The sequence below is a fragment of the Ambystoma mexicanum genome, chromosome 3p, assembly GCF_040938575.1.
Source record: "Ambystoma mexicanum isolate Mex_15411 chromosome 3p, UKY_AmexF1_1, whole genome shotgun sequence".
In the NCBI taxonomy this organism is placed as follows: Eukaryota; Metazoa; Chordata; class Amphibia; order Caudata; family Ambystomatidae; genus Ambystoma; species Ambystoma mexicanum.
The window spans coordinates 1,200,089,850-1,200,113,771 of record NC_090925.1 but is presented as its reverse complement, the minus strand read 5'-3'; the positions used below and the strand labels follow the sequence as shown (position 1 = coordinate 1,200,113,771).

At 45.1% G+C, this 23,922-nt stretch overlaps 1 protein-coding gene across 2 annotated transcripts in view; it reads left to right on the top strand.

Moving 5' to 3' along the window:
- PKD2L2 (polycystin 2 like 2, transient receptor potential cation channel) overlaps positions 1-23,922 on the top strand; it is an 817,035-nt gene that overhangs the window by 598,120 nt on the left and 194,993 nt on the right. For both annotated transcript variants that reach the window (XM_069652616.1, XM_069652617.1), the window contains exons 12-13: positions 111-223; positions 8,342-8,429. In XM_069652616.1, coding sequence (XP_069508717.1) covers positions 111-223; positions 8,342-8,429 — 201 coding nt within the window. The remainder of the gene's footprint in view (positions 1-110; positions 224-8,341; positions 8,430-23,922) is intronic.

Genomic DNA, 23,922 nt, shown 5'->3' with positions numbered 1-23,922 from the left:
CAAATGCTCTAAACATTTTCAACAGTGCTTATTAATATGATACAGTCACTTTCTTTTTTCTCCGTTGAAAGGATAGTTGGATATAGCTTTCACAAACATCTATTTTTCAGAGTTATGAAAGAGCTCTTGTGAAGCTCAAATTGAAAAAGGCAAGAGTGGAAGACAATTTAAAGAATGCATTCGAATCTGGAAGCGTGCCTTTTGAACCATTCCAAGAGGACATGTAAGCATATGCATTGCTATCATTGACTATCTGATTACATTGAAACATAATCCTGTTTGTTCGATTCTATGACAAGACAGGAGGCTCATATTATGCATTTCAATCTTTACTCTGAAACCACAGCAGCAAAGAAAATACTTTTACAAACAAAAAAGTTTCCACAACAGAACTAGATAGAGTTCAATGTCAATGTATGGGGAACTCCCCAAACCATCATGGAGGACAGGTCATGCCCTGCAGGGGACCAATGAGCAGGGACCCTCCTCTACATATGTCCATTACTCTAACCCCAACCCCTCTTTCTTTGCTGCTGAAATCCACAAGCTAAGTCACTCCTCCTAGTTCTTGACTTCGTGTTGAATTTATGGAGTTTAGAGTGTTATTTTCTGTTATTTATGTATATTGAAAGTGATTTATTGCACTGTACCAGTGAAAGAGTGTTGTATTTTCTTGTACTATGAGTAATTGGCTGAGTGCAGTGAGCGGCGTTTTCGCCGTGTTCAGTGTAATCACAGTCACCTGCCTCATAAATCTCAGGCGGCGACACGTGGGATTCTTTCCCTTCAGGGGAGGTTTGTTTATTTTAGCGCGGCTGCCTCCAGTCTCCGGAGCAGCGCGCCCTGCCCACGTGTGTTTTAACATTCTTTCCCCTCAGGGGAAGTGTGGGTTCTCTCACATAGCTCACTGCACTAGGATCCAGCTTGGGGTAATAACATGGCCTGTTACACAGGTTCGTATCCTACCTTCGGTGTTTAACTTGTGTGTAATAATAACATGGCAAGTCCAGTGCGCATTGCACATATGTTTGTCACGGTGGCAATACAGCTCTGTGTAGTTTCATTTCTCTTCACACGCGTCGCGTGTGTGTGTGTGTGGTTTTCTTTTATACGCTGCTCGCGTTTGAAACCAAATGCACACAGGTCAGGTATGTTCTTGGGACCCGGCTGGGAGGCAGTTCGCTAGGCCCTCATTTCGTTGGGGTAGCTCGTTAATGAGCATTTCTATTATATTCCTTAGTATATATATACATATATGAAGGCTTCTGTTTCAGCACACAAGCGACATAGCTCAAGGGGAAGGTTGCCGGTTTACCATACTGAGGGAGCTGGGTTCGCTGCCCGCCATTGCAAGTGTACACATATGGATGTGTATTTATATATATATGTAGTTACATGTGTATATATATATATATATATATATATATATATTTAAAAGTGGATATTTTATGTCATGTTTTAATTTGATATTTTCAGTTTATATTTACACCAGTCCGCCTACAGAAGAGCCTCATACGCTGCCATTCTGCTGGTTTTATATATTTATTTATTTAAGTGCGGCTCACAGCATGGGTGATTTGCCTTCACTGTAGGTGCCATACCCTGTTTCGGTTTCAGGTTCTGCCCGAGATCTATTTTGTTTAAGGGCGGCTGGTGGCAGATGTCTTTTTCTCCCAGGTTAAGTACCGTCACCTGCTCGGGGGCGGGTCTTGCCTGTGTTTTTTGCTGCGAGGTGGCCCCTCGTATACGCCTGGTTCCACACCCTGCTAGGGTGAGCAGTTTGCGGTACACTTCTCAGTGTTTCCTCCCTTAAAGTTGGCAACTTTGATGATTACAGTAACTGGTATGTGCCATACCCTGCTCGAGTTCAGGTTTTGCCTGAGTTCTAATGCGAGGTTACCCCTCGTGTACTGCTGGTTATCACGCCCTGCTCGGGCGAGCAGTTGGAGGTGCACTTGTTCAGTGTTTTTCCTCCCTTAAGGTTGGCAACTTTGTTTAAGTGCTGCATATGGCGGATGTCATTGTTTTTTCTGTAAACATACCATAACCTGCTCGGTTTCAGGTTTTGCCTGAGTTTTACTGCGAGGTGCCCCCTCGTGTACTGCTCGTTGCCACACCCTGCTAGGGTGAGCAGTTGAGATGCACTAACTCAGTGTTCTTTGATAAACAATATGTTTAAGTGATGACTGGAACACATTGGCATCTTCAGAAAGGTCTGTAGCCTGCATAGCTCAGTAGGTATCAGCTTCTATAAAGGCCGGGGGTCCGGTCCCCTGTGAGGGCGTAACCCCTCTTCTTTGGATATCTTATATATATATTTTATATATTTTATATTATTTATTGAGTACTTTAAAGAAAAGAGTGTATAAAGGTTGTTGTACACAGACCCATAATGGGGGGTCTTACCTTCCTCTCTAGCCATCACTCTGGTGTTAACCTTTGTCTTTTAGTTAAAATTCTGTCACCCTTTACCTTAGTTAGTTGCAGGACAACTCAGTCCTTTCCTTAGGTTTGCTTTCCCCGATATCAATTGCTCCACCCAATACCGGGGCTGGTTAAGCTGCAGTATTTTTCTCCCAACATAAGGATGAAAAGATGATGCGATTTGCCTATATTGAGGTCTGCAGGGCTCGAGGCTCTCTTTGGTGGGGACGTGTTTCCCTTACTATGTGTCCCATGGACATTCATTATTCTATTGGACTATTGGTGGAGACAGGGTCAGCTCGAGGGTAACTGTTCAGTTTGTTGCATGGCAACTTGAGCAACCATGTTCTACTTGGAGGAAGTGTTTGGAAACACTTGATGGTTTTGGATAGCCGAATGGCCAAATAATAACTTTATGGCACCTGCCCATGTTTCCTCCCAAAGCTTGGCCTATGGTTCAGCTAACCGTCTAACAGTGTGTTGCAATTTCTCCTCTGATCGAGGAGTTTAAGCAGGTTTCTGTACCCTCTAGAGCGTTGCTTGACCTCTTTCGATGTGTATATATATATATATTTATATATATATAATTTTCTACAGTGCAGCGAATAGAGTGCTGTTTTTCATATTAGTGCTGACCCTACTGATACAGATTCCTAATTTTGGAAAGGTTTGAATAAGTCTTTATCCTGCTGAGATCGATAAGTGAACACCTCTCTCCACACCGTTCATAGTAGTGATAAGCACCACTCGTATACCTGTGGGTTTGTACTACTATATATGTACTGTTTTGCTATGGACAATGTGTTTAATTTTTTCCTTCACCTGATTCCCTTAGTGGCCAGTCACCCTCACACGAATACAGCAACTCAGACCTCAGGGTTTGCGGGGACAGTGTCCCTGATTTTCTTTCACAGCCCTACATTTGCGGGGCATTAATAATTATACAGGAGTCTTTTTCCCCCTCATTCCCCTTCTCGCCATCCCTTGGGGAGATTGCATCATGATATACACCTCTTGTTGCTCCCGATGTTTTCTGTTTCCTTTTTACAGGAGTTCTGGCTCGTGACCTGTGCAAACTCGCACTGTGCATTTCCCTCTCGCCAGTTCTTTTCCTTTGCGCAAATTCCTGGTATTTCAATAAGTTAAGCGGAGCCTGTCCACGGTCAGGGGATTGGTTAGAGGGGTTAGAATGTATTTATTTCTCTTAAGGATGTAAAGTGGGGCCTTAATGGTCCTCAGGATAACCTTCTTCTAGGTTGTAAGGTTTTCCCTTGGATAAGTGAGTGGAGGGTTCTCCTCATTTGTGAAGGCTTAATATCCCTTGGTGGGATAGAGGGGTCTGGGAGTGATACTAATCTCCCATCCAAGTTATTAAGACCCTCTATCACGATGCGTTCCAACGTCTCTACATTAACTATCAGAAGGTGTCTGCCAGTACGATTCTCAAAGGGCTGGGATATGTATGTTTACTTAGTGACTTGGTTCTCCTAGTCACCTGCTTTTTCACAAGAGTTTGTTTTTGCAATAAGGTGCCAGCTCAGGGTGCTGTGAGCTTCATGGATCTTCAAAATTGGCTCATATAGAGGTTGGACTTCTTCTGGTGGGCAACTTCAGTTTAACTGTTTAGTGCTCAGAGCTTTACAGTTTAGAGTCTGGCTAAGACTTTGGCATTTAGGTGTCCTCCTTCGGTTAGTTTTTGATCCTATGGGGATTTTTTCACCCAGGGAGGGAGAACAAGGTTCAAGCACCGGGTATATCTACAAGGGGGTTTAGATATCACTATAATGGTGGCGATTGGATGTAAGATACATTTTTTCTCCTTGCCAAGTTTGGCCTCTTAAGGATCAGGTTTGTAAATATCTGCCTTTTGTCATGGTAGCTAGGTCCTCCTTCAAGAGTTCGGGAGGTCGGTAGGTCTCCGTGTTGGCGTTTTGACAGCTTTAGCTTCCCAGGTGGGCCCTCTCTTCCATTCTGCTCCAGGAGTCATCCCTCCTTAGTATACACATATGTCTGAAGACAATTGTGGGTTAAGTCTATTGCTTTTCAGCTCCGCTCAGGATGGGTTGACCTATTACAAGTTAACAAAATGTCTTTTTACTCTCATTTTACCTTTTGAAGATTTGTCTTTCCCACTTGGTTCCCCAGTGTAGTGATGTGACATGCCCTGTTTCCAATGCAATATCTTCCTTTAATGCATGGGATGGATCCTACAAGTCTTTCACCCCTATGGGGTACTTTTCTTTATCTCTAGAAGTGTTAGGTGCTTATTATTTTTTCTTCGGTACACTATCCAGGTTCCCAAAGATGGTATGGATTTAAGTGTTTTAAATGTTTGACTGGACAAAGGAGGCGTTTATTTCAGATGAGTTTTGTCCTAACCTATTAGTATAGGAGAACTTTGTTCAATGTTTTTCCCCTCTTTTAACCAGTTGGTTTTGGTGCCCTGTAAGGAACGCTGGAATTGGCACTTTTCTTGTTTTCTTGCAGGATTTGACTGCCTTATAAAACAGTTTTTCGGGCAGCCTAGTCTTAGGCAATCCTCTTGCGGTCAGCTGATTAATTTAATAAAGGCTTTTAAAATGTTTCCTTTCCTATTAGTTATTTTATTTATTATTGGCTCTATTGTATGGATCATGTTGTACTAATGAGATGCAAGGGCTTTGAACTTGCATAATATGAGCCTCCTGTCTTGTCATAGAATAACTAATCCCCCACACTAACGTGAGATGGGGGTTTAGATTCTATTAAAGACAAGGAGGCGATTATTATCCCACCCTCCCACCCTGTATATGATATGATATATGTCAATTGTGATACGCATGTACACAGGTGGTTCAAGTAAGAACATTCTTTGGTTTGTTGTTCTTCCCAACCACCCACCCTTCTTGCTTGTTCTTACAGCTACGAGTTGAGGTTCTGATCAGGAGTGTGGCTCGCAGTTACAAGTTGTGGATTGCGTGATTAAGTCCTCTCCCGAAGAACTTCGGCATAGATTCAGGCTGCGGGAAGGTGGAGATCTCCAGTTTCGATGGATCCTTTCTCCGCGCTACGCAGTTCAACCGTTTCATTGGACTTCTGGTGCAAGACAGCTGCAGAAAGAGGGGTTGGGGTTAGAGTAATGGACATATGTAGAGGAGGGTCCCTGCTCATTGGTCCCCTGCAGGGCATGACCTGTCCTCCATGATGGTTTGGGGAGTTCCCCATACATTGACATTGAACTCTATCTAGTTCTGTTGTGGAAACTTTTTTGTTTGTAAAAGTATTTTCTTTGCTGCTGTGGTTTCAGAGTAAAGATTGAAATGCATAATAATCGCCTCCTTGTCTTTAATAGAATCTAAACCCCCATCTCACGTTAGTGTGGGGGATTAGTTATTGGTAATGGCTGCTGGTACAGAGACAGGTTGTGCCAGACTGAGCCTGGGATCATGCCCCTTCTTAACGTCAAATGTAAATGATTATGGGGCAGCGCTGATATTACACATTGTTACTAACCTAAGATTGGAAAACTAATACATGGCTCTCAGAACTACCTAGCAGATTTGTATAAACACGTACCATGTAAGGCTTATACAACAGGCACATTTTCCAATAAGGATGCCAACACTGTTATACTCTTTTATGTTAGTCATCTTTTATGCTGCACCCATCACCTCTGTAGTAGCAAATGGTGGTACTTGGGTGTGGAGGGACGGAGGTGGGGAAAAGCTGAGAGGATAATAGAAACAGGAATAGGCTAGAAACAAACCACTTGAAAAGTACAAGAGGGTTGAGGGGCAGGGGGTATTATTGTGGTGGTGCGGGTGCATTCTATACTCATGGGTAGTAGACCGAATATGCTGATTGGGAAAAATGGGAGTAAAACCTGCCTGTGATGTTGAGCAATTTTTGATGACTGTATTTTCTAGTACATTTATTGACTAGTGGTAGAATTTGTCAGCACATTATTGTGTGACACACCCAAAATGTGTTCAAGCATACAATTGAAGAGTCAAGGCTTCTTTTGCCAGATACGTTTTTTAAACATTATGTCCAGTAAACCAGGAATATCATTTAGGGGTGCCAAGGCAACTTGTAGAAATGCCAACACTCAGAGTGGCGTCCTACACATAACTGCAGGGAATTCAAAATGGAATGATTGAAGGTGAAGAAGGATGACCTTTAGCCATGATTAATGGCCCGACCTTAGGCCATGCTAAGTCATCCAAGGTATCCACCGGCCTTCCATGCTAAGTCATCCAAGGTATCCACCGGCCTTGGTATGTGCTCAATCCCAGAGAACATTACTCCCATTATGGGTCCGAGGGCTACTGGTCATGCTGGGCCCCAGGTGGTGATAAGCCTTCTGAAGTAGCCATTGAGCGTGCACTGCAGCAGAATCCAGTGGGCACCTTGATTCCTTTGCGGGTATGTGGGCCAATGGCCATATCCTGTGGCTATGATGAGTGCTGAGCCCTGCCCCAGGGAGTGTCAGTTACCCAAAGTAATCATTGGGCTTGTCCCAGTGATGATCTGAGTTTTACTGGCCATCTGCGGGCTACAACAAGTCACTGGATCAGGTTTGTGGTTCTGATCCCATTTTTCAGGACTGGACCAGTTCTGAGCTGGGTCAATGCTGCATCTGAAACATGGTCTTGGCACACGAATCTGTGGCTTGACTTATGGATCAAAATTCACACCTCGGATCATGGCCATTGTCCACAGACAGTGCTGTGATGAAAAGGAGTCTTGAAAATATATTTGGGGTTATTTTGTGGATGAAAGAGGGCATGGAAAGGGCGGGGGAGTGGAATAAAATTGATATACAGCTCTTTTTATAAGTGAAAAAAGTTAGGTAGGGGGTGGGGTGTGTTCTTTGAATTTTTCCTGTTCGTGGACATTATTGGGATTGGGGGCCTCGGTGAGTATAGTTATTTCAAGGTGTATTGTACATACTTGTTATATGGTTTAGTTCTATTATGTTTGCTGTGGCCAGTGGCTAGATTCTTGGGATTCTTTCTCTAACTAAATAAATTACCTCTTTTTTATGTACCCATGTATTATGTCATTATTCATTGTACTATGTCTTGGTATGTATTATTATATCAATGATATTATTCTTGTATGTTTTAAACTTTATTTGACTTAAATTCACTTTATTTTATGATATAATGGGCCTCATTACACGGAAGGCGGTAATCCAGGGTGCTATTAGCACCCTGGACCATGCCGGTAAATTACCGGCACCGCCTTGGCGGAAAGGGGATTTACCGCCCCATTCCAAGGTTGGAGGGGCGGTAAATCCCCCTTCCGCCATTGCCCTTCCCCATTCCCATTTCTGCCCCATAGGGCTCTATGGGAATGGGGAAGGCGCTAATTACGGCACCGCAATTTTGCGGTGCCGTAATTAGCTCCGAGGTCCCTTAGCGGGTTGGTACTTAACGCCTGCAAGAAGCAGGCGTTGATTCCTCCAACCCGCAAAGGGACCTCGTAGTACGGCGGTAAGGGTTAACGGTCACCGTTGCCATTAACGGTGACCGTTAACCCTTACCGCCGTCCGTGTAATGAGGCCCAATGTCTACTTCGAATCATATTGCACGTGAATTTTATTACTCTGACATCCCTCAACATTATACATTTGAGTCCAAAACCCATAAGTGGAATCAAAGACAATGAGGAGCATATACAACAATTGGCTGCATTTACTATGTTGAACTTTCAACGTATTCTGTGGGATTTTGTTTGAGGTTACTACTCCTCCACGTAAAATGAGCAAGCCAAATTACGTTAAAATATACTACATAATATATTTACACTCTGAAAATGTCTTCCTTTACACACATTAGCCCGTGTACAAAGGCTTTTCCACTAATGTCGTTTAATTCAGTTTCCTTGTCTGATTGAATGTTGTACTTTATAATTGATATTCTATTATTAATAGGAGTGGATACTCTGGTAAAGATGTCTATAAACGATACAAGCCTACAGCTGATGGGAAGTTTTCAAAATATGACCTGGATGATAAAGAGGTATGTGACATTTCAAACTATACTAAAATAATCAGCAGATTGGATGCATTCATGCGCTTATTGAGCATAAAGATTCCATTGCCATTTTCCTTTTATAAAATAATCCTACATTTAAAACGTCTCTTTTTGAATGCCTTCCCAGGTGTTCCCTTCACTTTTCAATATCTTTTATCCATTGTTTTATCTTCAATCTCGGATGTGGAATGAGACAGGGTATGTGGCCATGAGCTTTTGTGGATTTATTTTATTTTGTGAAAGGGCTAATGATGAACTGAATATTTTATGGGTGGTTGAAGTGCCCAGTCAGTGTGTGCGTTGCTAATACCCTGGATGGTCTGCAGGCCATGCCGTAGCAGTGTGCACTTTGGGGCTCTCTGAAGTGACAGGGGCTTGGCCGGACTCTGGGTCCACTTGGCAAGTGACAGGTCATGCCGAGTGGACATATCGAGTGTCTAGAACATGCCCAAGGTATGGCCAAAAGCTATTCTCTAGACAAACTTTTCAAGTGGCCACAGTGGGTGGACTGGCTGTAGTGCAGACCCAGTGAGACCACCAGGTGTGAAGGTGATGCCCAAGGCATGGTCAAAGCAAAGATCATGTTCTGAGCAAATTGTCCACTGGGCATGGTCCCGGCCTCTCCCAGTGAGTGGGCTGGCTGTAGTGCAGACCCAGTGAGACTACCATGTGTGGAGGTGATGCCCAAGGCATGGTCAAAGCAAAGATCATGTTCTGAGCAAATTGTCCACTGGGCATGGTCCCGGCCTCTCCCAGTGAGTGGTCACATTCAAGCTCTGGGAGGTGCAACGGGTGATAACTGAGTGCTAGGTCCTACACAAAGTCCTCAGTGATCACAGTCATTACCTTGCAAGTGTGTGGAGCATTCACTGAAGCATCTTACCCAAGAAAACTGACCTGTGGGCTTGTGCTCAGTGTTCACAATGAGATTCATGGAGTGTCCATCATACCCAGTGGTAACTTGTTGTGACTTGGAGGGTCCTTGGCCACGGCAAAACTTCATGCCCAAGTAGTGTCCCCACTAGACACAGATGCTAATTGACTGAGACTGTTTCCTGTGCACAGTGTCAGTGGGTGGCTAGGAGTTGCCTGGGGCATTGCTGTAGGCTTTGCTCTTGTCAAGATGGCCAGTGGGCATGGTCAGAGAATAAGCACAATGGATGCATAGTGTGGCTTGGAGGTGTTTGAAGCATGGGCACATGCCACGACAAGTGGACACTGTAGATATTTTAATGTGTATCTATAAAAAAATATTCAGTGAAAACACGTTAAAAAGACATATTATGATTAAGTTTATCCGAACATTCTTTGCATTCAGGGAAACGAGTTTTTTTAAGGGAAGTTATTGTTGCAGTGCAATATAGCAAGACCCAACAGATTTGCAAGTTATAAAGTAACCTTTATTTGGCCACCACCATGCACTGATCTTGATGCCACACATTCCATCGAAATTAGATGCACCAGCCAACAGTTCTTAAAGGGCATGATGAACAACAATAGCTAAGAAAAAATAGTGGCACCCCAGATCAGTTGTGAGACTTTTAATTTCATAAACAAAGCCATAATTACGGGTTATATGATTTGAAGAGGCGGTTAGTCGTGTGAATGAGCACAACCTGAGGCTTCTTGCTCAATGCAGATGGTGGCCGAGCTATGGTCAATTTTGGAAGCATGAATGGAAAACCTATGTTTTCTTTTCTTTATTGCTTTCCAACCGTATTATCCTTTGAAAAATGTTGTTTTCTCAAAAATTGCTTGGTTGTACATTATGGCTTGATGACTGAACAAAAAAATACTCATAATTCACCAATTACCCATGTACGAGCAAGCGATGCTCATGATGTCTCTCATTGTGGCGAGTGGCCTGGAAAGTTAGCAATTGAAAATAATCTTTATGTTGGGTTTAGGCATTGTGTTGTGTTGTCCCTCACATCTAATTTGAAGTCACCTGAACCCGTTTGGCATACTCCTATTTCTCATTGATCTCTTTTAATTGAGCATGTCCTCTGGGTAAGTGTGTCTTTTCTGTGGGTATATGCGGTGTCATGCAACCTATTTATGGCTGTTTTCGCGGTGTCCTGAGCCCTGCCAAGCAACCCAAAGTGGCCATTGGGCCTGGTGGAATTTTGTCAGGGACATAACCAACGGCCATGGCTTGGGCCCCACCATGCCTCTGTACCTCGATTGTGCGCCTGTAAGTTGCAGTACCCCCACAGGCATGCTCCACAGAGCATGGTGGCCCAGGCACCTCAAAGTTGCTGTTTCTGAGATATGGCTAGAACTTGAGGATCAGGCTGGTGGCCTGAAGCCCACCACTGCCAGCCGTGGTCCCTAGAGCTCCTTGCAGCCGGCGGGCCAGTCCCCAGAATCATAATAGATTCTTCTTGCCTTTTCTAAGGTATATTTCATCTCTCTGGGCCTCTCTTACTTTCCCCATGGTGGGGACGACCCCCTGAGGTCTTCAATATGCTGCATGTTATGCACAATGTTGGCATATTTACATGGAAGATCCCCACTGCACCACAAACTCTTTCCCTCTCACTCCACATCACATCTTTCATTTTTAATTGTTTCATTGAATATGGTGGCATTCTTCAACTTCTGTATCTTGTATCGCCCCCGCATCTGAAGTCTTCCCACTCCTTTTCCCAGTATCATCTTGGAAGTGCTTCTCAGTGATTATGCTGATAGTCTGAGAAACTCTTATGTGACCCGATGCTTCTTTCAATGGGGCACCACTTTTCACATAAAGTGATACAACTGTGGTGTTTGAAGTAAATTTTCACTTAATTTCAATGCATATTGTCAATATTGCTTTCTATTATGGTTTTTAGAAAATAAATTGCAAGTACATTATTTCCAATCTTGAAAAAAAAAGATTTTCTCATGTTAAAAAGAAAACATATACAAGAGGAAAGCAAACGTATAAGCTATATAAACTGGGTAACCCACTCATAGTAGTCAGTAGTCTAAGTACAGAAAAGAATGACATCACAGACAAAAACACTGAGTAAATATCGCAACTGAGAGAGAAGCTGCAGTGACAATGAATTCACCTATGTAAGTGTCAGTGGTCTGTCGAGGATAAAGATATATTAAGCTGCAGAATTAAGTTAAAAATGAACAGTACCAATCCAGCCTAGATTTTGTTGTTAGCATGCTTGTATGCTGTACCGACCGAGTCACCTTTTATGGTAATTTCTGAGTGCCTATGCTTAAGAGTGTCAGAAAGTGGGAAATAATTGCGGCAAACACAGGGATTGAGGGGCGCAACAGCAGAACATTTTGTTAAACCATGGGTGAATGCCATTCCTGTTAGGTGGGCCATCGTTCTGCAAAAAGCATCAGGCAGATTTTTCCTGAAGTGTTAATTGGGTAGACATAGTCAAACGTTGCTCGCAATTCTTGGCATGCCATCATACAATCGTTTTCATGAATCAGGTCTTTCAATTGTCTAACTCCGCCATTGTTCCATACTGGCTGGTACAGGGCTTTATTCTGGATCCAAATGAGGTTGTTTTGACACGTAGGGCTTCCTTGTTCAGGTACACACCCCAGAAAGACCTTTCCCATGATAAGATATTTATTCTCAGGCTTTTGTGAGTTACCTTGTGAGGCAGTATACTACATATGTTGCAGTTGTTGTGATATTCTTTTAAAATGTTCCTTTCTAGTGTCATCCACCTAGGGATATCCTGCTCAGAGGATGGCATCTGAAGGCTTCCATATAGTTGGGTTTCCAGGAAGTAGCTTTCTAGATAGAATAGTCTGAAACCTCTGGATGTTATGTGTGCTTGTCTTAGTGAGCTTTGGCTTAAATCTTCCCCCACTTCAGAAACCAGTAGGATGATGGCCCGGTTCCTTTCATCCAGGCAAAAATATGTTCAACAAATGTGTTCCCCTTTTTGCGATTGATGATAGTGCAAAAGTATCCTGAGTGCTTTTGAATGAAGAGAGAGATGAAGAACACACATCGACTGATCAGGCAATGGTGCATTTTTCTCTCACTCCTCTAGAACTATCAATTCTACAGCTTCCATCATCCTAGGAGTGATGATGGGGCCTTAACCTGGTCTGAGAGATATAAACTCGATGGATTCACCTACCCACACTGCGCCTGAAACCCAGGTGTCTGAAATATTCTGCTATAAATCCTAGATGAATAGCTGGATATGACCTCCAACAGGATTATGGGTATAATGATGGGACCCGAAGTCAGAGGAACCCAGGGAGTTTGCTTTACCGTGGGTCATTGCACTTGTACCCCACTAACAATTCTGATAGAATTCCTTCCTTCAGGAGCTGCCAGATGCCTGGACTCGAAGCCCACGCCCTGGATGTTGGGGTTGTAGGCTTGAGGAGGAGGGGAATCGGGGCCTCTTCTGCTGCTTGTTCAACCAACTTGCTGCTCTTTGGGCCAAAAAGATTCTGACCAAGTAGAGGAAGCAATATGACCCTCTGGGAGGATTAATTTTCCTTTTCTATGCCAGAATTAATACCAGGCAGCAACACAAGAAAACTCCTCAAGGATAGGACTTAATCAGGGCAAAGCACATATCAGCATCCAACCCTATGTCAGTTGCTGTTATCTCCGGAACTTCACTGCAGTCAACACCGTCCTCTAGGAAAAAGGGAGGGAATGGGAACATTTGACAAATTATAGTGGTCTGTACAAATCATACATTGCTGCTCCCAATGCAAAATAAGAGGCCCCATGGGCACCCTTGAGGACTGGCTCTACCTTCTACTCCGCGTTATTTTCTGGTGTTCCATCCTCAAAGGCCACAGTGGTGTGTCCAGAAAAGCAAGGAAGAATTGAGCCTATCTTGAGTGTTTCAGAAACTCCACATGAAATCTGTGCAGAGCATACAACTTATAAAAAAAATACTACCCCTACTATTATACAAACACCCGTATTCCGCTGGATGTTCTATGTCAATGAACTCAATTGACATAGAACCATATATCATTTTTAGACATTTTATTTACTAATCATATATTATATTATTTTTCATTGTTCTGCATTTTTCCTTTTATTACAAAAAGGCAGTCATAATACTTACCACAATGTACATTAATTCATTCAATTTTAAAATGTATTCACTTAAAACATGATGAGACTTAGTGTTATCATCTATCAATTGAAACCTGTGTTTGAAATAAAAAAGATACTCTTTAACACTTATTTCTAAATACCATAACCCCACTGTGGCTTCATACTCCTTTGAAATAAGTGGTCGTTAAATAATGAAGTAAAACTGTGTATTATGATATTTATTATGACTTCACATTTGGTAAAACAAGGAAAAGTGAAAGAAAATATGTTTTGGAAGGAAGTCATATGTCAGCTAAACAAATGATACAAATGATAGGGCCTCTCTTGGCCCTCTTCCTGCTCCTACCTGCAAGGCAAAAAACCTCGGGGTCATCTTCGACTCCACACTCTCCTTCTCTCCTCACATTTCTGACGTTTCTAAGAAGTCACACTACCAGCTGCACCTCCTCAGAGGTATCCTTCCTTTCCTCTCCTTCCCCCAGAAGCTCACTGTCTCCAGAGCCCTGGTTCTCTCGAAGCTGGACTACTGTAACAGCCTCTATCTTAATCTGCCTGCCTCTACTCTCTGCCCTCTGCAACTCATCCAGAACAGGACTGCGAGACTTGTCCTTGGCCTCAAGCCCAGGGCCCGTATCTCTCCAGGACTGAAATCGCTTCACTGGCTCCCTGTGGCTGCGAGGATTAAGTTCAAAACCCTCTGCATTGTCCACAAGGCCTTCTGGGGCCTGGGGCCAAATTACCTTCAACTTTCCCTTCCTAAATATCTTCCTTCTCGAGCACTTCGCTCTTCCGCCTCCAACTCCCTCAGGGTCAGCCGCTTCTCCAAGCAACGAGTTGGGGGGAGATCTCTCTCCGCAGCAGGGGTCTCCCTCTGGAACAACCTTCCTGCCCCGTGGAAACTTGAGGAGAACCATCTCCGGTTCCGGAAGCACCTCAAAACCTTCCTCTTTGTTTTCTCTCTCCCTCTCCCCTGCTAAATCACTGAAACTGTACTGAATCAGCAACTGGGCCACTCACCAATCTTGGTCCTTGGCCCAGCCACTCTCCCCTGCACTGCCTTCCTGGCAACCCCTGCACTGCGGGACTGTCTCTGTATCCCTACAGCCCCCCTTCCCAGCACTTGTCTGCACTTATCTTGCACTTGCCACCAGCTGGCCCTTATTATTTATCTTGTTCATTACTAACCCTGTACTGCACTTTCCCTTCTCCCTTTCCCCCTTGCACTTTTCCCGTCCCCCTTACCCATGCACTTGCGCGATCTGAATGACACCTGGCCTAGTAGGATCGTTGTCTGTCTCCCCTTGTTCCCCCCTCCCTGCCTCGTCGCGCCTTGAAACACTTGTGTATAGGCGCGTTACAAATGCCTTATCATATCATATCATACATGGCTATGTTTAAACTGAGTTCTGTGGCATAAGGCATCCGGTGAAGGACTGTGGTGTCTATAATAGTGGGCTGAGTATCTATGGTAGGAATGGAGCATTCTGTAACCCTGGATTACCTCGCACCCACTTTAAATATGTTTGAGGTACCTCTTTTGAACTAATGGTTATCATCTAGGACAACCAATTACCGGTGCTGCCCTTTACAGATAATGGGCCTCATTACGAGTTCGCCGGTCCGGAATGTGGTGATTCCGTGTCACCGTCGCCACGTAAACAAACACAGAAATGGACATACCGGCCTCACAAGCAGTGTAAAAACCGTGACCGCCGCCTTCCTCACGGACACGGAAGCGGAAATACCATGACCGCGAAAACCGAAAAGAGAATGGCAGCCATTATAAAAACCATAATCCACTGCCATCCAGAGTCAGCACAGACTAAATCTCCACACTGAGAAGCTAAAAAGGACCACCAGCATGGCAGCCTGGTTGGGGCTGGGAACGTTTGGGCAGTGGGTGGTCACAGGTATTATCATTGAGAAAATCATTAATGAGTGGACATCCATCATTTCAATTGCAGTCCATCAATTTATTAACTGGCATCGTCATATCCATGCAATGCTGTCAATGTGCAGTCTCTCAAAAGTAAATGCAAATTAGTGTATCCCGTGCTCGTTGTCCATCTTGTGCACCCCCAGGAGGAGGTGGAGCCATCCCATCCCCATCCACATCTTCATCACCATCATCATCTTCTACATCTGGGGGAAGCAGAATGTTTCTCCGCAAGCAGAGATTGTGCAGCATGGCACAAACAAATGTAATTTTACCCGTCTTCACTGGGCTGTAGAGCAGTGATCCGCCTGATCTGCTCAAGCAGCGGAACCGGGCCTTCAGTAGTCCAAATGTCCTCTCAATCATGCCACGTGTGCAGACGTGTGCCCTGTTGTACGCCTCCTCATGCCTCTTCCTTGCCCTCCGTACAGGCGTCATCAGCCATGGCGTGAGTGCATATCCAGCATCACCTACATGGGATGTAAATGTGGGGGACATGTCAGTGTTTGTTGTATCATGTCTTCATCAGATAAGTGCAATCTTGTGTCATTGATCCATATGTGCCAAGCAGTGGTTGGACCAGTGGGTGATTACCATTCCTGGTTCATTGTCGTCGACGTTGGCATCTGGACATTGACGAACGATTTGATGTGCATATGTAGTTGCCCCTGCAGGAAATAGTGGTTGGTAAGTATGGCATTGTGCAGTGATGTACACACATGGCAGAGTCAATCAATTGGCTGTGATGATGTTGTCTATGCAGGATGTCTCATGTGCAGGAATCATGTGCATTGGGGGCGGGCAGTGGGGCATAGTCTGGGTGGATGTATTGAGTGGCTCCAGTTGTATGGGCCAGTGGTAGTATCGGTTGTGTGTCTCATGTGGCAGGGTGTGTACGGGCACACTGTGGCAACCTGTCATGTGTAGCTTTGTGATCTGTGGGTTGTGCTGACTGTTCACTAAATGGGCGGGGGGTGATGCATGTGCAGTCGTAGCAGCCCACTCACATAGGTCATTGCCCTGGACACACACCCCTCTTCCACAGGGTCTGTGCATTGGCAGTTGTACTCACCCAATAGCCATGTGCTTTGTCCAGCGTAGCATTCCATGTACCGTGGCAATGTCGAATTCCGCAGAATCATTGAGTCATGTGTTGAGACCGGGAAACGTGCACAGCAATGTGTTATCACCTGTCCGGCATCACGTACCATCTGTACATTCAGTGAGTTGTACAGTTTCCTATTGCTGTACACCATCTTGATAGCACGTGGTACTGTCAGCTCTATGTGGGTGCAGTCTACTGCACCTATGCAATTTGGCATGCCTGCAATGGCATGGAAGGCCAACTTGGTGGCAATGACCTGGGCAAGGGTACGGGGTAGGGCGATGTGTTCAGACACATGGTGCAACAGGGCATCCAGTACCTGTACCAATATTTTGGAGAAACAGGGTTGTGATAGCCCGTACAGCTCACCAACTGTGTGCTGATAAGTTCCGGTGCCAAGAAAATGCAGTACCGACACCACCTTCAGGAGGGGGGGTGGCGGTGGTGATGTCAATGTGGCTGCTAATGTCGTCCTCTATCATGGTGGTGATGTACATGATTGTTGGATGGTCCAGCCGGTATAATGTGTGGATCTGTCCTGGGGTCAGGTTCCAGGGTGAGGCCCTGATGCGTGGTATTGCAGGCTGCCTGCGGGGACGTGCCGGCTGAACAATAGGGTTTGGCATGGGGACTGGGTTTGTTAAGTGCTGCCTCCTCTGCCTCCGCCTTCTCCTCCTCTTCACCATTACTGCCATCATGTGCAGTGCTGCCTGTTGGTTCAATAGGCCCAGTCTCAATGCTACTAGAGCTGCTGCCTGCATAGTTCTGTTTGGAGCTGGCCTGGGTGTGGCCCTTTTGTAGGCTCCCAGTGGCCTGCTGGGTGGAGCTGGGCTTATTTGGTGCACCTGTGGCCTGATTCTGCTCACCAGGCACTGTTTAACATCATGTTCGCGGTGGCGGCAATACCGCCACCGTGTTCACGGTTTTTGCGCTATTTTTGTGGCGGTGTTTCCATGTCCATGGTACTCGTAATGCTTGCAGTGTTTCGTATTGCTGGTAACGGGGGGGTTTCCGTGCAGGCGAAGTTTACGGGTGCCTTGACTCCGCGGTGGCGGTTTATGGTGGTGGTATTTCCGGGTTCGTAGGTTATAATTTGGCAATCGCGGGAACGGTGCCGGTATGGTTATACCGGCAGCATTAAGTCCCGACTGGAGAACTCGTAATGAGGCCCAATGTCATTCTTTGTGAATGATGCTTCTCAAATTTCAGAGGATTGCAAGACTCGACTAAGGAATTGATTTGTATCTTGCTCAAGCACGGACAGTAACCGAGGCTGCACAGGCAACACTGGCCGTAGGATCAAGAAGCACCACACAGGCTAGTGGTATAGGGCTCTTCATTCAAAATACCATTCCTTTGGTATTTAGCAGCCAATTCACACTCTATGTTTAGGTCACCTAGTGTCTCACCAACAGGGTCTTCTGAGACCCTTCCAGTAGTGGTGATAGGTTTAGAAGCTGTTGTTAATTTGGCGTTGAAGAACATATCTCTACCATTGATACTTTTAGTTGTTCGGCTGAGATGCTGATTATGAGTGCAGGGTCTGCTAGACCAATGACTAACACAGTGCCAGTCCATCGAGAAAAGGATCAGCTATAAAGTGTGCCACAAGAGCTGTCATGTTCCATCTCTAGGGAAAGGAGAAAACACACCAGGTTAAAAAACCTAGTTGTATGTAGGCACTGTACACATTTTGTATTAAGTATTAAGAACATAGACTCTGCCTGGAAACTGGAAAAAACTGGAACATTTTTGACATAATTCCATACTTCTAAATCTCCCCAAACGGAGAGGGGTAGTTGGCACATTTTTTCATTTGTATTTCTTTATTAATTACATCATAGCACCTGTACCAGGAAGCCAGAGGTCTGAGACTAAGGACTTACACAGGGAAGTGAGACAAAGGGGTAATGAAATCTGTTTAAGAAATTGAACTTGAAGAGCAACACTGCTCATTAGGGAGAATATTGCTGTCTGCATCCTACCTGTAATTGTTCAGAAAGTAGTGTCACAGGTTACCCCCCTTCTCATCTGTCTCTGTTGTTTGTTCGAGTTCTTCGATGAAGTCTTCTTTCGCACCATTCGGGTCTTGTATAACCCTGTGCGTTGGTCCTTGGTTTCTAGTGTGCGGTTCGTGTCCCTTCTCCAGGGAGCGTTCAAATGTCCAGGAAAAAAGTCCACGAAATGGCGAGGAGCGCACTCGGAAGGCGAGTGCGAAGGAAATCCAGGAATGCAAGGTGAGGACAAAAAGGGGAGGATGAAGGAGGGGGAAATTTAGGGGACCGGGAACCAGGAATCAGTGGAAATCGCTGTACGAACTACAGCAGCACACGTCTGACTACTGCAAGCGGTAGCGTTGAGACGCGCAGGGCCGCGGGGTGTGTCTGCTTTGTAGAAAGCAGAGCATACAACGCGGAGACTGGCAAACAGCGTTTCACGTTCAGCGGCCATGTTGGGAGTACTGCTGAGTTCAGTCCCCTATGGGTCAGGGACCACGAAGTCCAGAAGGGACGCGTCCGGTGGTTCATGACAAGTAGGCCCTTTGGTTACTCTCCGCAATGTTCTCCAACCTGTGAATGCTCAACAGTATTGGATGTTTTACAGGTGAGTGGTAAAATTATTAAACAGGAATGGCATTGCCAGTATGGTCCATGGGAATTGAAGTTAATCTGCTTGATTATGTTTCATTATTTAAGGAATCTTTTGGGGGAATTCTGGGACTTGAATACTCTTTATTTAAAAAGTAATTCAAAATCGTATGCCCTGATTAACAGGATTTAGTTATACCTTAAAGCGGGTCTTCAGCCCGGGCCAATCATGAGCCTAAAATACAAAAGTCTGACCTAGTTTATTTACAGTGTCTTTAGGTTACATTTACTCTTAGGTTAGGATGTTACATGGAGATACCCACTGGCCATCCTCACAGTCTCACAGATCAGGCTTAACTGACTCTAAGGAAACACTCATTCCCACCGCAGGGAACTACCATTGCTGCTGTGGTGTTTGACATAATTACTGCCACATTACAGGTTGATGGAGTGTGCACAAACCATCAGCGGTAACAGTAATTCCATTCGGTGGAATTACTGCCAAAAATCAACTACGAACAGTAATTATTCAAATATTCGGCAGAATTACTGTTACTGCTGAAAAATTTGAGAAATTACTGGACAGTAATTCCACCGGCAGAATTATCGTTGAGTGGAAATAGCGTCATTTCTCAAACGGGAAGCTCAGTGGCAGCCATCTTTAAAAAGCCAGTCCATTCAAAATCCTCAACTTCTTGTAGACATGCAGACCCGATAAACATCGGAACAATGCCAGGAGACAGGGGGAAGGGCAAGGTTAGAGAAATGTGGGCCCGCAAGCCCAAATTCAGTGTTGGGGTTTTGGGGGGTTGCAGGTGTTGGAAAACAAGGTGGTGGGTAATGCTGAGGAGCTGTTTGGTGGGCAGCAACGGAAGACTTATGTACAAAGGAAGAACACCATCTGGAACAACATAAGGGGGAATGTGGTGGCAGTGGGCACAGAGCAGCATGATGCTGAAGACTGCAAGAAGCACTGGAATGATTTGAAGGCACGTATGCAGACTATGCTTGCTAACTACCACTGTGAGACAGTAGCCAAAGGAGGGGGAATTGTGGGGCCAATAGACCTCATGCCCTGGGAGGAGGAAGTGGCTAGCATAATAGACATGGCTGGCATAGACGTATTTGGCACAACAGAGTTGGCAGTCAGCAGTCAAGTTGGCCCAAGTGTGTACAAATGAGGATGCAGGGTACTTATGAGAACAACATGCATGAGTGTCATGTGTGCAGCTGGAGGCCACATAGCAGATAAAACAATGTTGTCCCCCGGTTATGTTAGGGTGGGTAGAAATGGCATTACAGTCGGCACTGCTGTGCCTAGAAGGATTGCATGATTTTTTTCTACTTACTTTACTGCACTTCCCCCCTCCCCTTCCCCTTGCACTTCTCCCTTCCACCTGCCCCTGCACTTGCGCAATCTGAATGACACCTGGCCTAGTAGGATCGTTGTCTGTCCTCCCCTTGTTTCCCCCCTCCCTGCCTCGTCGCGCCTTGAAACACTTGTGTATAGGCGCGTTACAAATGCCATATCATATCATAATATCATATCAAAGCACACCACAAAGTCAGTGGTATACCCTCCACTGCAATGTAGAAATCCTGCCGAAACAGAGGGGCCTTGATCCCCTCACAGCGAAACACTACCAAAACACCAATGTAGTGCTCTGCGCCCTGAAATGGGGAGAAACACTGACATGCCACTATCCTATTGTTGGAGAATATGTGGCAATTTCTAGTGGCGGTCATGTCAACCAAGTTTGTCAGCTATACCCCTGTACAACTACAGTATGACTGGCAAACATGGAAAGAACCCAATAGATGGAAGGAAGATTAAAGGAATGGTTCACCCAAAAATTATTATTGGCCAAAAAGATGGGCAATAATAAAAAAAAATATTAACACTTGTTTTTTTTAAATTCATATGCAAAGTTTTTAGCAAATGAAGCTCAAACTTTACAAAAGGAAGCACATGGGGGCATCCATTTTGTGAAATGGATGCCCGCCTGTGCTTGCTTTTGCGGCACTAATGAAGGAAAAGCCAGCTGTAGTAAACAAAAGCTACCACTGGGTGGCTTTTCCTTCATTGGTGCCGGGACTCGGAGGACAGCTGCAGCTGCATCTCGGTAAGTGCTATTTTTATTTTTTTAAATAAAAACTAGCTGCGTTTTTTTTTCTACGTTTTCCGGGATGGAGGAGCCCGGAATACTTAGAAATAAAACCGCAGCTTTAAGAACGTTGTATTTATGTTTGTGGTAGCTTTTGAAACTACCGCAAACATAAATACAAGGTTATTGTGTTTGAAAACGCTGCGGTTTTTCTTTCTAAGTTTCTCAGGCTCCTCCGAGTTGGAGGAGCCTGAGAAACTTAGAAAGAAAAACCACTGCATTTTTGAAACACAACCGTGTTGTGTTTCTGCCTGCCTTGGCTTTCACCTTGGGTCTCCGGTGCTCCCCTTGGGGAGCCCGAGAGCCCCAAATTGGAAAGCAGCTGCAGGCAGAAACACAACGCGGTTGTGTTTCGAAAATGCTGTGATTTTTCGTTCTAAGTTTCTCAGGCTCCTCCGGCTCGGAGGAGCCTGAGAAACTTAGAAAGAATAACCGCAGCGTAACCTCTACTTGAGCTCTGGTAGGCTGTCATATTAAATACATGACATTGACATCATCAAAGTGCCTTTAAAGTAACCAGACAGCTTTTCTGTGGACGACTCAGGTGGTCCAGCAGCCATGTACCAATGACTGAAGTAAGGAACATCCACTTAAAACGATGAAGCACAATACAGCTATCATGTGTATTGAGTCACCGGCTGCCCATACGAGATGCATACGGAAGAGCCACTAGCCTGAATGGTTGAAATGAATGCGACCAACTACCTGGGATGTCACTGAGCCCTGCTCCTTATTGCCAAAACAGGATCCCAAAGTAGCTAGGTATATGATGCATGCTTCAGTGCAGCTGGACCTTCACAGGCTGAGGCCGGAACTGAGGCACACGAAACTGCCAGGAAAAGTGTCCTCTCACCCCATGCTGCACACAGTCTGGCTATCCGGAAAAAAGCACCAGTCAGGAAGCCTTCATCCACCCTGACAGCTGTTCCTGCTACAACATCAGCCACCACTCCCACAACTCCAGTAGACATTCACACTACCATCACTTTTGGTTAGGCCACAAGCACTCGGGAGACTGCCCCGGTCTCCAACGTCATTGCCAGCACACTAGAGTGTGCATCCTTAGGGGTTGACATGCTTGCACCTGACACCTTTCCCAGTGCTGAATCCCCGGCCTATGCTTCTCCATGCTCCTCAGTTGCTTATGGTCAACTGTGGCAACCCCATATAGACACAGATACAGGTGTAGAGGATGAAGAGTTTGGTGATGATATAAGTGGGATACACCCGCTATGTGACACCACCTCCCTTGTCCCATCAGATCAGCTGCCACAAGAAATCTGGATAGCCCTATGGGAATGGCTCACAAGGATGGAGCAGATGCAATAATAAATGGAGGAGCTCACAGACCTGCAACTGGAGCATGCCCAAACAATGCGGGATGTAGTGCAGGGTGCATCTCGCCTGGTGGCAAGGTAACTTGGCTGCCAGTGAAGACACCTCACAGAAGCCAAAGCTTCAAATAATGTGGTTGGCCAGAGAGTGCAAGAACATACCAAGAGCATATATGGAAGCAACAACTCAATGCAACATGTTCTGCTGCTGTCACTGCAGCACATCTGTGGACTTGATTTCATTAGTTCTACTTCTGCCACCCCAGCTGAGGGATCCCTTGCAGGTAGTCCAAGGCGCAGGTCTCAATGCATTGCCATGCATGCACCTAAGTCTCTATCTGGACCAGGAAAGCACGGTAAGAGGTAACACACCTGTCAGTTCTGTGTCAGGGTGGAGGGCGGACATGGGTGTTGGGGAGTGAGGGTGGAGGGAGGACATGGGTGTTGGGGAGTGAGGGTGGAGGGAGGACATGAGTATTGGTGAGTGAGGATGGAGGAAAACTTTATACATGGAGTTTGCACCACAAGTAAAGATCTAGCCGTCTTTTGGGCCATGTCATAGCTTTTACTACAGTGATGGCAGTCTTTTGGGCAATGTCATAGCTTTTACTACAGTGGTATATCTATTTACTTTGTGCAGTGTGGATATTTTAAGTCAGGAAAAATTTCTATCAATTCTTGACACTGTATGCGCCCATCCCTTCGTTCTGCACGGCCATCCTGTGCTGGTCTGACAGCCAATGCCTCATCATCCTCCTGCTCTGAGTCTGCTTGTGCTATGTCCTCCTCAGCAAAATTGTTTACATTGCTCACATATTATGCAGCATCATACACACAAGGACTATCTTTCCAACCTTCTCTGGACTGTGCATCAGTGCCCCTCCAATTCAGAGGAGGCACCACAATCTTCCTTTCAAGAGTCCAAATGTGCATTATATGCATACTTTGGTCCTTCTGTGTTCCTTTTTGTAGGCAATTTCGTGTGGGGTCCCAGGGGTCCTTATTGGGGGTCATGAGCCATGGTAGTTGTGGGCTACCAGAGTAACCTGCAAATGGAATAAAACTGTGTCTCATGCGCATACTTCGTACTTCCCTGTCCTGAGTTGCATGCTTTACATTTCCATGCAGTTATATGTGTGCACTCTAGTTCCATCGGGGTAACCTTCACTTGCATTTGACAATGCACATTGGCTTGTGCCCATCCTGCTCTGCAGCTTATCTATGAAGCATCATAGCATCATTTTAAATTATAATTCGTTATTTCTAATGCGCTTAATACCCACAGGTCTCTAAG